The 17,515-nt window shown below is 40.5% G+C and overlaps 1 protein-coding gene across 1 annotated transcript in view; it reads left to right on the top strand.

Annotated features, from left to right (window-relative positions):
• Positions 1-2,359: 2,359 nt before the first annotated feature.
• The window catches only part of LOC120535466 (polycystic kidney disease protein 1-like 2), a 136,068-nt gene continuing 120,912 nt past the window's right edge, over positions 2,360-17,515 (top strand). The window contains exons 1-3 of the mRNA XM_039763347.1: positions 2,360-2,712; positions 3,756-3,914; positions 16,938-17,123. Coding sequence (XP_039619281.1) covers positions 2,394-2,712; positions 3,756-3,914; positions 16,938-17,123 — 664 coding nt within the window. The 5' untranslated portion in view covers positions 2,360-2,393. The remainder of the gene's footprint in view (positions 2,713-3,755; positions 3,915-16,937; positions 17,124-17,515) is intronic.

Here is a 17,515-nt window from a genome sequence, read left to right as displayed (position 1 = left end):
GAACAAAATGTATTTAAGACAGAAGCTAAAATTAGTGCTTCCATGAGGTGTCACTGGAGTCGGGAACAATCTATCCTGTTAAGCTGTCAATACCTGGAGAAAAATGGACAATTCAGCAAAGGAGATGAACTGTAAATGTTCATTTGAAAACTGTTTTTATGTCTTTAATTTTTAAGTTACAGAAAATTAGGAATAGGAGGTGAGCGCACTTGTAAAAATTAGGAAGGATACAAATACTGTGCTTCATTAGCTGCAGTGTAACATCCAAAATATAATAAATAAAATGCATTATTTGCTTTCAAGGTAGTACAGTCTCTACTGCCTTGAAGCACCAAAGGTACAGGTTCAGTACTCAGCCTCATCACTCTGTGTAATTTTCACTTGTTCCCATTTTTCGGTGGGTTTGTCTATGCTTTACAGTGTTTTCATATCCTCAGCATGATTCAGTCTGGGTGTGTGCTTGAGAGTATCTTGTAACAGAGTGCTCTACCATCAAGGGCTCCCAGAAACCACTGCTGGTTTAAGCAGTCAGTCATCAGTCAGTCAGTTTCCAACCTGCTATATCCTAACACAGGGTCACGGGGGTCTGCTGGAGCCAATCCCAGCCAACACAGGGTGCAAGGCAGGGACAAATCCCAGGCAGGGCGCCAGCTCACTGCAGGGCACACACATATACACACACACTAGGGACAATTTAGGATCGCCAATGCACCTAACCTGCATGTCTTCGGACGGTGGGAGGAATCCAACACAGACACGGGGAGGACATGCAAACTCCACGCAGGGAGGACCCAGGAAGCAAACCCAGGCCTCCTTACTGCGAGGCAGCAGTGCTACCACTATGCCGCCCTGGATTAAGCAGAATCAGAAAATAAGAAAATGGTTGGGAACATTGCCTTTTTCTAAACAAATCTATTTTATTTAGTTAAATATAGAATATGTTGACTTTTCTCAGGACAGTATAGTATACATACAATACAGTATCTAGTAAAATGTTGGGAGCAATCCCGTTGTGTCCCTGAACCCAATTAATTTAATTTGTTATTTTTTTCTTTGTCATCTTGTAAATCACTTAAAGCTACATCCTTTGTATGAAGATATAGTGTAAAAATAAATGTTGTTCTGAGGGCCAAAATATTAACATATTACTCAACAAACTGAAGAAGACAGGGAAAACCAGAAGGCAAGCATCAAAGAGTCAGATGCAAAAGAACCTTGATAAATCCACTACCCATCTGGGCCTGCCTGTGAATGTCTTGAAATTTTGTCTATTTGTCTTCCCTCCCATCCTTGTCAAGGAGCACCCCAAAGTCACCTTCTTTCAGCATCCATCTGTCTCCCTTTCTCTCTTGTTAACTCTCTCCAGTGAAGATTTCTGTTTCAGCAGCTTTCTGAATTCAAGCTACTAGGCCCCTAGCTGGGAGGAATTTTTAAAGAACATCCTGGCAGTTCCTTTGTGAAGAGAAGCTGCCTCTGGAAACCATTGGGTCCTTTTCATCATCCCAGGAGTGGCGACTTGTAACTCTCCATCTCTAAACCCCAGTATCAGCTTAAAAGGTTAAGGTCTTTGTGCTGTTCTCTGGCTACCTTCCCACTTTAATGAACAGAAGGAGTCCTTATACTCTCTCCACATATTGACAATGAGAATATCTCCTAATCGCATACCTGTTCCCATAACCATTCTAGCATTATGCCCATGGAATAATTATTTCCAAGGGACCCTGTTACACTATTTCGTAGATCCAAAGGCACAGATTTAGTACTCAGCCTGATCACTGTGCATATAGTATACATCATTCCCAAGTTTGTGTGGGTTGCTTGGCTACATTGCAGTGTCCTCACTTGTGCCTAGGCATGGTAACATTTGTCATTCATGCCACTATACTGTTTTTTATTGCTATGCTGTGTGTTATTATTGTCCCATATTGTCATCAGCCTGCAGTTCCCAATTTCCATAAATTGTAAGATAAGTGCTGTGTGATCAAACTCTTTGTTGGCAGATGTTGGTTTAGTCAATGGGATTATCTGTGCACAAAAGGAATTGTTATCTCAGTGCAGCACAACTTTGTGTCCACACAAAACATTTTATCTGCTCTTGCAGGTGGTTAACTGATACTTTAATGGCTGCTTCCTTCTGAAACAGAAAGGCAAGGGGATATTTGCACAGTTGTTCTAATAGGCTGTCATAGACTGCCCATCATCATATAATTCTTACCGCTATGTTTGTTATCAGGCATGATACATCTTGCTTGGTTACACAATGCGGAGCAGACATGAAACTTAAACAAAAGATGCTTATTGTACAAACAACTGTGACATCAGGCAGGTTTAAAGCTGACTGGAACTGGCCAAACTACTTTCAGTCTTGGGAATATGGTCAGCAAAAGCAAAGGATGGACATCACACTGCTCCCACTGATGTTTATTTTGGGGTGTTTGATCGGCCAAACTGATGCCACACGAGACATAAACAATCTGCCCTGTCCGGGGTTTCAAAAAAGCTTTGACGGATCATGTTATGAGTTGGTCAGCTTGCAGCGCACTTTTCACAGTGCTCAGAGCTGGTGTGAAAGAGGAGGTGGGCACTTGGCGTTCATCCTAAATGAAGAGACCCAGCAGTTTTTGGAGAAACATTTGGATTCAGAAAAGGACTGGTGGATTGGGCTGGCACCAGCTACACAGAACCTCACCCAGGAGCCCATCGTCACTGAAGGTACTGTAGGTAGAGAAAAAATGTCACTACTGCTCAAGGGAAATGGTTGAAAAACCATATAGTTAAACTTACATGATTTGCTTTTTGATGATTTTATGAAGGAAACTATTTTTGCATGTTTGTAAAATTCATCAATTTACCATTCAAGCAGTTAAAAAAACTGCTTAATTCAATTTACAGTAGCTGGGAGCTCAAGGATTTTACTCTGAGTGGGATGCCTGCCCATCATAATGCACATTGATACACTCATTTTAGTATAAAGTCACCAATTAAACCAACAAATGCATTTTAGTATGCCTGAGTAAAACTGGAGTGCCAAGAGGAAAACCATCATAGACATGGGGGGAATATACAGATTCTACAAAACAGAATATAAACTCTTTTCTTCTGGACCTCTGGAGCAGCTGTGCATAACAACTAAAAAAATACACCACCCTATTTTTAAAATGCTAATTGTAAATGAAAACCTGTGGTGTTAAAGCACATTCATACTTTAGATTCTTTGAGTCCAGGAAGATTCTTCATCCTCTTTTTAGGAAAGACTGGTTTCAAGCTCAATTTCCCACACTGTATTTAATTTTGTCTCTAAAAAATATGCTCATCTATAGAACAAACAAAAATAAGCCACCATTTTGGCTAAAACTTTTCTGCATGAACAATGAGTGCATCTTGCAAGAATGATTTGGAGGTCAGTAGCCATTACTCAGGGAGGTGGGAAACTGGTGCTTGCAGTTTAGATAGGTTTGAGGAAAAAGTGGTTTATCTGAGAATTTTGAGCTCCGTAGTTTTGCATGAAGGAAAGATCCAGGAGGGGTGTTTGTGATGTTGCCTAGGTGTGTAGCATTATTGAGTAAAAGGATATGAAGCAATACATTTGTCATATTGACAAGTTTTAAAATGGTTTGAACTACCATGTGATTAAGTACAGCCCAGAGTGCTCACAATTTTAAACATGAACATATTTTCACTGGTAAACTTCAGACCGGGGAACTATGAAATCAGAACTCTTAATAAAATCAAAATTCTTAATTGTATTAATTCAGGTCCACTCTCTTGGCTTGATGGGTCTGACGTGAGCTATGCCAATTGGGAATATCAGCCTTCTTCTAATACAGCATGTGGGTACATACAGAAGAATTCCGGATTTCACTGGACGGCTTCAAACAACTGCAGTCAGGAAATAAACTTCATCTGTGAATTTGGTGAGTTTGTGCTTAAAGCTTGATATGTGATATGTGCAGTATGTAGTCTGAGAGGAACTGCCATCCATCCATTAAGTTTCTAATCCAGTTTTCATCAGTACTGGACCACAGGGAATTGCAAGTTTGGGTGCATGTAGACACCGACTCTGGATGCTAATACACCAGACATATTTTGTATAACCCATCATGCTTTTGCATTGTGTTATGAAATATGAGTCTACAGAGGAAATTCACAAAAGTATGTAGGAAAATGCAAACTTCACACTGATAGAATACCAGTCAGCAATTAAACCAGGATCTTAATGTCTGAGAGGGGAATATCCAACAATTTTTAACCCATGTAATAATAACCATAATGTTTAATTTACATGCTACCTTTCTTATATCAAAGGTTGCTGCACATAGCATTAATAAGCAAACTATAAAACATAGAACCAACCATGACAATAACAAAGCTTAAAAAAAAATCAAAATTTCAAAGCACATAACAAAACAACCAGCAAGAATTTACCAAAACAAAATCCACAGAAGCTTAGAGTCAAGACCAGGACAGAAGTATCAGAAAAAAAAGATTGTTCATTTGTGAAGAAAAATAGGGAAGAGCAGTCTTGGATGCAGTTATCTTACTGCCGCCTACAACCCTGTAATTGACAGCAGCAGCACTCTGTTACCTAAGCTAGAAGTTCTTATTCTTGTTTCAGTGGTTTGTTGTTTGCTTTATATATATATATATATATATATATATATATATATATATATATATATATATATATATATAAATCTTGGGTCAAGACGGGATCATTGCGGAGTGACACTTTGACCTCACGCGAAATGTGATCATCTGGGAGAAACACTTTGATGTCACGCAAGACTAGACATTATTACAACCTTAAGAAACAAGACTCGTGAGACAGTGACTTTTGCACGTCACTCCCTACTTACAAACAATTTCAAACAAGTTCACAGACATCTAACCTCGCAGTTGTTAGAATGCTTTTGGCAGACACACTTCATGTGCTTCCGGCTCTTAAAAATATTATACGTTCTAGATGGCACATGAACGACTAAGCGAAGAAGAAAGAGCAGCACGTTGAAAAGAGACACAAAAGTGTTGGAGAGAAAAGAGGGCAAAAAAGGATGCACAAGAGAACAATAATAATCTATGTGCAAATTCAGAAAATTAGGAAAGTAATAATCAGCCATGTGAAATTGAAAAGGTCATAGGTCAAATCTGGGTCAGAAATAAAAGACTTCATAATGACATTCAAAAACGTTGGCACAATACACATGCGGAGCAGTTTAGAGATTATGAAAGCAGTGGAAATCAAAAGGCTCAAAAAAACATTGGCGATATACACATACAGAGCAAGTTAAATAATATGAAAGGAGGAAAATTCGAAAGTATCAAAAAAATATAATAAAGGGTGCACAATGAAATGGAAATTATTACTCTGTGAAATAACGGAACAGCAAAAAGAGGTCGAATATATGGACATAGGTGATATGTCAGAAGTATGTAGATATTAGATATTAAAGATATCTAATAGATATTAAAGTTTAAGTCGGAGACTTGTAGATCAGCTAATTCCTGTTGCCATCAGGCAAAAGTAGTGTTGCCTCCCAATGAAGAGGCGTACCCACAAGAATTAAAAGATTTGTTGTTTGGTGAAAGTGAAATCCACAAACACTACAGGCAAAATATCCGAGTCTACAATAATCTTTTCGCGTTCGCATCATTCAATGCTCAAAACGTAGGTTTTCACGATTCAGGACTATACGAGAAACGATGAAGTCAAAAGAATTAACATTAATTGTAGAACGATTGCACGGCAAATTGGTTAAATGTGTATCAATAGACTATGCTGAAGCAGTTGGCGCTGATAGTGCAGAAGATGAAAACATCAACTTACAATATCCCGTAGAATATCTACAACACCATCCGGACTCCCACTGGCTGAATTACTGTTAAAAGAAGGATGGAACATACGCCATGAGAATCTGTGGTCCCGCAACAATTAAAGCTATGACAAGTTTAATTTTGAAGAAACCACAAAAAGGTCAATGTATATTTATGATCACGGAGAAACTATACAACATAGGATCGAAACAGGGTTCGGTTAAATCAGAGCATACATTTACATGATCGAATTTCAAAAACGGGGTTTACCTCATATGCATTTATTGGTTACTTTGCAAAATAAATTATTAACTGCTGATGATGTAGATCGGTTTGTCTGTGCTGAAATTCCAAACAGATAAACCTATTCTGAATTAAGTCATTAAACACATGTCTCACGGACCACATTTAAAAGATTCAGTATGTTGGGATTCAAAACAGAAAAGTTTTAAAGAAATTTCCAAAGGCGTTCATTCAATCAACAGATATGACTAAGGCTGCCTTTCCTGATTATTGCCGAAGAGATAATCGTCACGAACAGCACACTTATCACGGAAAGAAAGATGGTAAAATTGTGATGATTGATAATTCAATGATTGTACCATATTACCCGTATTTGCTCAAACGATTCAATTGTCATATTATTGTCGAGTATTGTGCATCGGTTATGAGTATTAAGCACAGTCTCAGGACCAAGTTCAAACATATTTAGATACTTGGTACGCCAGTGCAATGGAAAATGGGTGGCATTTAATGGAATTTGCAATGCACGGTCGAAGTCATTCTGTTGAATTTTTAACGATTCATTTACCAGGTCAGAATATGATTCAATTTAAAGAGGACGAAGAAGCAGAAGCTTTAAAGGTAGAACTTAATAAAACAGATGTAAATGAAAAGCATATACAAATGTGCAAATCCCTCAACATTACACATGGCTGAAACTAAAAGGAGTGTGTTTGTGTATATATGTATGTATGTATATATATATGTATATGTGTGCATTTGTATATGTGTATATATGTGTGTGTGTATGCATCTAATTAAGCAGTTACTCAGAAATTAAAAGGAAAAGCTAATTGATGTTATATGTAGTATTTTATTAGATATATAAAAAAAAACTATACATAGAATTTTAATGATACAGATGGATTGAAATGTAAAGTTTTGCTTCTAGAGGAATAATTGTTTCCAGTCTCCTTGGGGTGCATTCTGCCCCCCTCTTCACAATGGCGCATTACGCTGGAGGGGAATGGGGGAGGGGTTGACAAGCGAAGCGAGAAGGGGCGGAGCCCCCTAGTGTATATATATATATATATATATACAGTGGTACCTCGGTATACGTCTGCTTTGGAATAAGTCCAACTTGGTATACGTTCTGTTTAGAGGCGAAATATTTTGCTTGGTATACGACCTTTGTTTGGAATTCGACTCGTGTGCTAGAACAACACGTGTGGTATACTGGGCGCGCACCTTCAAAAAAAAAGGGCCAAGTTTTAATCTGTACAGTAATCCCTCGCTATATCGCGCTTCGACTTTCGCAGCTTCACTCTATCGTGGATTTTATATGAAAGCATAACTAAATATATAACGCGGATTTTTCGCTGCTTCATGGGTTCTGTGGACAATGTGTCTTTTTACTTCCTGTACATGCTTCCTCAGTTGGTTTGCCCAGTTGATTTCTTACAAGGGACGCTATTGGCGGATGACTGAGAAGCTAACCAATCAGAGCACGCAGTTAAGTGCTCCTGACTGAGAAGCTAACCAATCAGAGCACGCAGTTAAGTTCCTGCGTGCTGAATGCAGCGTTAACCAGGAAGTCTCATCTCGCTCATTCAGCATCAACGTGTTTCGCTGTGTAAAGAGTTGTGCTCTTTTGTGTTTATCTTTGTGCATAGTCAAGCCCTTCATTATGGCTCCAAAATGATCTGCTACTGCTTCAGGGGCCATGCCCAAGTGCAAACGGAAGATGTTAATGATTGCCGAAAAGGTAAACGTTTTGGATTTGTTGAAGGCTACGATTCTTTTTATTTAAAAAGAAGAAAAGGAATATAAGATCTACGGCCGCAGTGTCCTTTTAACCAGGGTGCAGTTGTAAGTGGATGTAATAAGGCAGTAGTCTGGATGGAATCTGCTTTAGGGATTTGGATTGAAGACTGCCAGAAGAACAACGGCAGCGCTTCACAATCGCCTGAAGAGGCTCCTTTGGAAGAGCCGTAACGCTCTCATTTGTTGTGCAGTAAAATTAAACTCATTGTTATCGGACAAGTAATTTTCATTTATTTCATCTAATTGTTTTTGTATTTATGTATTTTAGTATTAAGCAGTGTTTAAATTATTTTATACAACCCCATCAATGTATAATATGCCAATAACAATAGAATTTTTTTTTTCATGGGAACGAATTAATCATTTTCCCATTATTTCTTATGGGAAAAATTCATTTGGTATAAGTCCTGTTTGGTATAAGTCCAGGGATCTGGAACGGATTAAGGACGTATACCAAGGTTCCACTGTATATAAACTGCTCAAAAAAATTAAAGGAACACTTTGAAAACACATCAGATCTCAATGGGAAAAAGAAATCCTCCTGGATATCTATACTGATATAGACTGGGTAATGTGTTAGGAACGAAAGGATGCCACATCGTTTGATGGAAATGAAAATGATCAACCTACAGAGCCCTGAATTCAAAGACGCCCCAAAAATCAAAGTGAAAAAAGTATGTGGCAGGCTAGTCCATTTTGCCAAAATTTAATTGCAGCAACTCAAAATTGTACGCAGCACTTTGTATGGCCCCTGTGTTCTTGTATACATGCCTGACAACATCGGTGCATGCTTCTAATGAGATAACAGATGGCGTTGTGGGGGATCTCCTCCCAGATCTGGACCAGGGCATCACTGAGCTCCTGGACAGTCTGAGGTGTAACCTGGTGGCATTGGATGGACCAAAACATAATGTCCCAGAGGTGTTCTATTGGATTTAGGTCAGGAAAGTGTGGTGGCCAGTTAATGGTATCAATTCCTTCATCCTCCAGGAACTGCCTGCATACTCTCACCACATGAGGCCAGGAATTGTCGTGCACCAGGAGCCACTGTACCAGCATAGGGTCTGACAATGGGTCCAAGGATTTCATCCCGATACCTAATGGCAGCCAAGGTGCCTTTGTCAAGCCTGTAGCGGTCTGTGTGACCCTCCATGGATATGCCTCCCCAGACAATCATTAACCCACCACCAAACTGCTCATGCTGAATGATGTTACAGGCAGCATAATGTTCTCCATTGCTTCTCCAGACCCTTTCACTTCTGTCACGTGCTCAGGGTGAACCTGCTCTCATCTGTAAAAAGCACAGGGCACCAGTGGTGCATCTGCCAATTCTGGTATTCTATGGCGAATGCCAATCGAGCTGCATGCTGCTGGGCAGTGAGCTCAGGGCCCATTAGAGGACATGGGGCCCTTGGGTCACCCTCATGAAGTCTTTCTGGTTGTTTGGTCAGAGACATTCACACCAGTGGCCTGTTGGAGGTCATTTTGTAGGGCTCTGGCAGTGCTCATCCTGTTCTGCTTTTCTCAAAGGAGCAGATACCAGTCCTGCTAATGGGTTAAGAACCTTCTATGGCCCTCTCCAGCTCTCCTACAGTAACTGCTTGTCTCCTGGAATCTCCTCCATGCCCTTGAGACTGTGCAGGGAGACACAGCAAACCTTCTGGCAATGACACGTATTGATGTGCCATTCTGGAGAAGTTGGACTACCTGTGCAACTTCTGTAGGGTCCAGGTATCACCTCATGGTACCAGTAGTGACACTGACTGTAGCCAAATGCAAAACTAGTGAAGAAACAGTCAGAAAAGATGAGGAGGGAAAAATGTCAGTGGCCTCCACTTGTTAAACCATTCCTGTTTTAGGGGTCATCTCATTGTTGCCCCTCTAGTGCATCTGTTGTTAATTTCATTAACACCACAGCAGCTGAAACTGATTAACAACCTCCTCTGCTACTTAACTGACCAGATCAGTATCCCAGAAATTTCATTGACTTGATGCTATACTCTCATTAAAAAGTGTTCCTTTAATTTTTTTGAGCAGTATATATATATACAGTATATATATATATATATATATATATATATATATATATATATATTTTTTTTTTTACTGTCAAATAATGCAAAGAGTACGTGACACATGTTTTGCCCTTATTTGGGCTCATCAGGCGTACACACTCCACTGCATCCCCTTGCGGGGATTGAACCTCAGACATAAGCATCGAAGCCCCTTTACGCTGCACCGTGGCATGTGGTTTGTTTATTTGTCAGCCTGGAGATTGGAGTAATTACATTCATAGCATTCGTAGTCTGAGACAATCTGATTATATTACCTACCAGGTAATGCATGTGGTTGGTCTGCAAGTTGGCAAACGTCCGCCACACCCTCTCAGTCGCGAGAAGCAGATGCAGTGGAGTGTGTACGCCTGATTAGCCCAAATAAGGGTGAAACACATGCACTCTTTACATTATTTGATAGTAAAACTATATAACATTCTATGATCTGCTTCTCGCGACTGAGAGGATGTGGTGTACGTTTGCCAACTTGCAGACCAACCACATGCGTTACCTGGTAGGTAACCACCCATACAATCAGATTGTTTCTCAGACTACGAATGCTATGATATATATATATATATATATATATATATATATATATATATATATATATATATATATATATATATATATATATATATATATATATATATATATACTCAGCAAAAAAGAAACGTCCCTTTTTCAGGACTGTGTATTTCAACAATAATGTTTTAAAAATCCAAATAACTTTATAGATCTTCATTGTAAAGGGTTTAAATAATGTTTTCCATGCATGTTCAATTAACCATAATCAATTAATTAACTTGCACCTGTGGAATGGTCGTTAAGACCTTAACAGCTTACAGAAAGTAGGCATTTAAGGTCACAGTTCTAAAAACGCAGGACACTAAAGAGACTTGTCTACCGACTGTGAAAAACACCCAAAGAAAGATGCCCAGGGTCCCTGCTCATCTGCGTGAACATGCATTAGGCATGCTGCAGGGAGGCATGAGGACTGCTGATGTGGCTAGGGCAATAAATTGCCATGTCCACACTGTGAGACGCCTAAGACAGCTACAGGGAGACAGGAAGGACAGCTGATCATCCTCGCAGTGGAAGAGCCCGGATCTCAATCCCATTGAGCACGTCTGGGACCTGTCGGATCACAGGGTGAGGGCTAGGGCCATTCCCCCCAGAAATGTCCAGGAACTTGCAGATGCCTTGGTGGAAGAGTGGGGTAACATCTCACAGCAAGAATGGACAAATCTGGTCCAGTCCATGAGGAGGAGATGCACTGCAGTACTTCAAGCAGCTGGTGGCCACACCAGATACTGACTGGTACTTTTGATTTTGAGCCTCCCTTCATTCAGGGACACATTGTGAAACATTTTTAGTTTATGTCTTATGGTGTTGACTCTTACTGTTCATACAAATATTTACACATTAAGCTTACTGAAAGTAAAAACAGTTGAAAGTCAGAGGACGTTTCTTTTTTTGCTGAGTATATATATATATATATATATATATATAATATGGCGGGCCTGGGTCCCATGCTCGGCTGGGACACCCCTTCTACATATGTTCCGACGGAGCAACCATGGGCTTCTCAGTACCTCCCCCAGGACGCTTGGTGGCAGCTTCCCTGGCTGACGATGGTGCCTCAGTTTCCCGCAGGGCTCCATGGAAGATGGAGTTCTCCACAGCCCTGTTGGTATCTGTGGTGGCCACCAGGGGGTGCTGCATGGGTCCCTGAGCATGCGTGGACGACTCTGCAGCAACGCCTGGAAGTGCAATCGGAACCAGGTGATCAAGCACCTGGAGCACTATAAGGATATATATATATACTATAAGCATATAAGGGGCTGGGAACCACCACTCAGGAGCCAGAGTTGGGAGGTGGAGGACAAAACTAGACAGGAGGAGAGGTGGTTCAAGAAAGAAGTGTGTTGTGTGCTTATTTGGACTGTGTTGTGCCTGCGGGGTTCACGGGGAAGACGTGCCCCACAGGTGAAGAAAAATAAAGTCTGTTGTGTTTTACACGTGCCTCAGTGTGAGTCTGTGCTGGTTTGCGCGCTATATAGTGCCTTTTATCACTGTATATATATATATATATATATATATATATATATATATATATATACTAGCAAAATACACACGCTTTGAAGCGCCGAAGTACTGCCTTAAAATTTTTATTAAGAAGAAAATTAAACCTTTTTAAACTGAGGGAAAATATACCAATAATTATTTGTTAAGGATGTCTTTGTATACCACATTGAGTTCGGCCCTCCGGTTGTAATATGACCAAGCTGTGCGCTGAGCTTACTCTTGAGCATGCAACGTACAGTTGGCCATGTGAACAGTAATCTTGTTTCAAATCTCACAGCTTGAATTGCTGCTGTCATAATCGGTTTGAGTTTCATTGTTTATTTCAATTACGACAGTATTTGCAGGACTTGTGTTGAAGTGACATTCGGCATCTGTCAAGCGTTGTAAGCATACAACCAGTTTCATCGATAACTTCACATCCAGCTTTTGAGAGTTTAAACATTCATAAACATTAAAGTGTCCACTACTGAAATCATCACCTGTGAGTCTAAGATGTTTAAGAGGCACTGGCAGTTGTCGAAAGGTGTAAAATATTTGGCCATTTCGGTACACTTGAAAGCGACAACCGAACAATTCAGCGACAGCCATCAACTCACATGCAGAACAATAGGTGAAGGTCTTAAACATTTCACTCTTCTAGTGCTCCTTTGTAGTATAATTATCTCCTGTACCGTCATCAGTCCACACCTTGAACCTGTCCCAGTCATTCAATACATAAGACACAATGTTCCTCCGGATTTTAAGAGTGAGCCTGATATGGCCGTGCAATATGTAACACAGAGAATGGAAAAGGTAGGTGCCATCTCCGGGCATGGAAACCACTTGGTAAGTGACAGTTCTTTGATCGATGGTGATCACCTTAATAGACATGTTAATGGGGGTACGGTTGGAATGATAAAGAAAATGGGTACCTTAACAATGTAAAGTAAGTCTAAAATACCTAAACAATAACTATAATCGTAATAAACGAACAATAAAACAGCAGAGAAGCCGTGGATTAAATAATAAGGCTGTAGTTATCAGCAGGGAGACGTGAATTTCGTGGCGAAGCAAGGAAGGGAATATAGAGACTGGAGCGACCCAACGCCGCCTCACACGGTGACCAAGCTGCAGGCTATGAACGTATGTGTACATAAGTAGGATTCAGTTAGCATTGGGAACATATGTACCAAATTTCTTGAAGACGGGCCCATAAGTAACAAAGACCGTTGAAAAGTTCAATATGGCGGCCAACAGTGGCATCATACCACAGAAATAAGTACGTACATTGGTTTCGGTTAGCGCAGGGAAGCCGCCTACCAAATTTCGTGAAGATGGGGCCATAAATAAGAAAGTTCAACATGGTGGACATTGTCGACCATTATGACCGTTACGCGTAGAATTTCGAAATGAAACCTGCTTAACTGTTGTAAGTAAGCTGTAAGGAATGAGCCTGCCAAATTTCAGCCTTCTACCTACACGGTAAGTTGGAGAATTAGTGACGTTGGAAAGTTCAATATGGTGGCTGACAGTGGCGTCATACCACCGAATAAGTATGTACTGTACATTGGTTTCGGTTAGCGCAGGGAAGCCGCCTACCAAATTTCGTGAAGATGGGGCCATAAATAAGAAATGAAACCTGCTTAACTTTTGTAAATAAGCTGTAAGGAATAAGCCTACCAAATTTCAGCCTTCTATCTACACAGGAAGTTGGAGAATTAGTGATGAGTGAGTAAGTGAGTGAGTGAGTGAGTGAGTGAGTGAGTGAATCAGTGAGTCAATGAGTCAGTGAGGGCTTTGCCTTTTATTAGTATAGAAGATATATATATATATATATATATATATATATATATATACACTATATATATATATATATATATATACACTGTATATATATATATAGTCACAAAAGCCACGATGAGACAAAGCAAGGTTTGGGGCAGCCACCCGTATAATTTGTTTTCCTGGCTGCAAATTGTCTTTCAAATGATAGCACTGCTGTGCACAAAACCGAGTCCAATACAGAACTGAGGGCATAGGGAAAAGGAGGAGGTTTTTAAAGGGGAAGACAGGAAGTGAGATCATAGGGGTCGGGCTCATTGAGGTCTTCAGCCATTGGTTCGACCCCGGACGTGACATCACAGGGGCCGGAGCCGGCAAGGTCTCCTTTGATAAGCTCGTTCCCGGAAGTGACGTCAGGAGAGCCAGGCGGAATCCCCCGGGAATGGCCTGCAGGCAAGGAAGAAAAAGAATCAGTGCACTCTGCCCCGTCCTGGTATGTCTCAGAACTGTCCTTACCCGAGCCCTTTAGCTGCCACCTATGCGCTCGTGTGTGACAATATATACATTATATATATATATATATTGTGACAGATAGGGGGCGCTATCGCTCTCTTGAACCCCTGTCCATGACACCAGGTAAAAGTCCAATAATTGACTCTATTAAATTGCCACAGTGCACAAAGCACCCTCTCCTCCACTATACAAATCAATACTCAATCATAAATAAACAATCCTCCAACTCCCAGACGCGTTGCCACCCTTCCACTCAGCTCAGCTCACCGTCTGGGAGCTCTCATAGTCCTTTTATATTCCCTGACCCAGTCCATGTGATCTTGTATCACTTCCGGGTCAGGTAAAAAGTCCTTTTCTTCACCCCGGAAGCACGTCGCTCTTCCTCTGACGCACTTCTGGGTTATAGGGCACAAAGGAATCTTCAGTCCTCCCTGCAGCTCCCTCTTGCGGCCCCTGTGGTATCCAGCAGGGCTGAGGATAAAAACTACAAAGTCCATGACTCCCTGCTGGTCTTCGGGGCACCTCCATACTGCAGGGAGGGCTCCATCTGGCAGCCTGGGGGTATTGGCCGGGATGATAAGCCGGCCAAAGATCACAATATATATATATATACTGCTCAAAATATTTTTACTGATATGGACTGGGTAATGTGTTAGGAATGAAATGATGCCACATTATTTGATGGAAATGAAAATTATCAACCTACAAAGGGCAGAATTCAAAGATACCCTGAACATTAAAGAGAAAAAATGATGTGGCAGGCTAGTCCATTTTGCCAAACTTTAATTGCAGCAACTCAAAATCATACTCAGTAGTTTGTATGGCCCCCATTTGCTTGTATGCATGCCTAACAACATCAGGGCATGCTTCTAATGAGACAACGGATGGTGTCCTGGGGGATCTCCTCCCAGATCTGGACCAGGTCAACACTGAGCTCATAGACAGTCTGAGGTGCAAACTGGATTGGAGGCTAGTGAGGAGGCCAGTCAATGGTATCAATTCCTTCATCCTCCAGGAACTGCCTGCATACTCTTGCCACATGAGGACGGGCATTGTTGTTCACCAGGAGGAACCCTGGACCCACTGCAACAGCATAGGGTCTGACAATGGGTCCAAGGATTTCCTCCTTATACCTAATTGCAGTCATGGTGCCATTGTCTAGCCTGTAGAGGTCTGTGTGTCCCTCCATGGATATGCCTCCCCAGACCATCGCTGACCCACCACCAAACCGGTCATGCTGAACGATGTTACAGGCAGTATAACATTCTCCACAGCTTCTCCAGACCCTTTCACGTCTGTGCTCATGGTGAACCTGCTCTCATCTGTGAAAAGCACAGGGTGCCAGTGGTGGACCTGCTAATTTTGTTATTCTATGTAAAATGTCAATCGAGCTCCATGGTGCTGGGCAGTGAGCAGAGGGCCCACTAGAGGACATTGGGCCCTTAGGCTACCCTCATGAAGTCTGATTCTGACCGTTTGGTCAAAGACATTCACACTAGTGGACTGCTAGAGGTCATTATGTAGGGTGCTCTTCCTGTTCCTCCTTGCCCAAAGAAGCAGATACGAGTCCTAATGATGGGTTAAGGACCTTCTACAGACCTGTCCAGCTCTCCTAGAGTAACTGCCGGTCTCCTGGAATCTCCTCCATGCCTTTGAGACTGTGCTGGGAGACATAGCAAGCCTTCTGGCAATGGCACATATTGATGTGCCATCCTGGAGAAGTTAGACTACCTGTGCAACCTCTGTAGGGTCCAGGTACTGCCTCATGCTACCAGTAGTGACACTGACTGTAGCCAAATGCAAAACTAGTGAAAAAACAGAAAAACGTCAGCTGAAACTGATTAACAACCCCCTCTGCTACTTAACTGACCAGATCAATATCCCAGAACTTTAACTAATTTGAAGCTTTTGGAATTTGATGTTCCTTTAATTTTTTGAGAAGTATATATATATATATATATATATGTGTGTGTGTGTGTGTGTGAGTATACTGTATATGTGAGTAAACCACAGCCTTGTGTCAAAAGTTCATACAAACATGAGGACACCTTAACAAAAGAAGAGCTCCAGTTGGCAATTTTACCTGCTGTACAATTTTTTGGCTTAACTGAATGTGTTTGGAGACATTAATAATTATCAAATGACAACATTTATTCTGTATGGTGACTGAAATGACAGGTATCACTGGTGGAGCTAAGTTTGGCTATGGTGTTATTTTTTGCAATTTGTTGTAAAATAAATGAATGAAAGCATAAATTGTTTTTTATATAACAAAATGAAAATGGTAACAGTAGATTTTTAATTATTGCCTCAATGCCCTGCATTTCACAGTGGCATTTTAAAAAAACACATTAACAACTGGTAACTTTTTGCTGTGGTTATCTAATGTTGTGGCTTCACTTTGGAAAAAAGAGCTGTAGAGCTGATACATTTATATAACAAATTCTAAATTGACTTGAATTCATAAAACTGTTTCATTCAGATTGCTTATCCATTTATTGATTTTAAACTGATTAGTTCATCATATGATTTCAGAGAGTTTAGCCCAGTTTCATATATAGAAAATTAAAGCACTACAGATGGACGCAGAACTGTACAACATTGTATTGATTAAATTTGAACAAAGTTTTGCATTCCTTGACTCTGCAATCCTTGCTTTTTTAGAATCGGGGCGCTCCCTGGCTTGTGTAAACTCCAATGCAACACTGCAGTGTGGCTCAGGGAAGGTGATTGAGATTGATGACAGTTTCTATGGGAGGAAAAGCCTGCACTACTGCCAGCTGCCTTCCCAGCCTCCCCTGCCTTTACAAGAAGAATGCAGTTGGATAGATGTGGCTATAAATGTGACAGGTAAAATATAGTTTTTTTTTTAAATGAATAAGTTACAAATGATGCATAACAATTACAATAAAGTAGATTTCATTTTCTTAATTTCCACTTGCTTAAAGTTAAACTTTTTACTTTTGTTTTAAGTGACATGTATGTCACTTTTTGATAGTGATGAACTGAAGTGTATCATATGAATAAAGACTTGTTTTCTTGATTCAGGGTGTAGGAATTCAGTAGTCAGTGCCACATATTAGATTTTCAAAGACGTTTACTTACAATTATCCCCAGATTTGTGCAAAAACAAGGTACAGTACAGAGGCAGATAGTTGAAAATATAGAAACAAAATCAAAGCACAGAATATGATAGATTTGGAATTAAATCAAGAATAACTGTTTTCAAGACATAATGTAAA

This window comes from Polypterus senegalus, chromosome 9 (genome assembly GCF_016835505.1).
Source record: "Polypterus senegalus isolate Bchr_013 chromosome 9, ASM1683550v1, whole genome shotgun sequence".
NCBI classification, from domain to species: domain Eukaryota; kingdom Metazoa; phylum Chordata; class Cladistia; order Polypteriformes; family Polypteridae; genus Polypterus; species Polypterus senegalus.
This window is presented reverse-complemented; position numbering and strand designations above follow the sequence as displayed.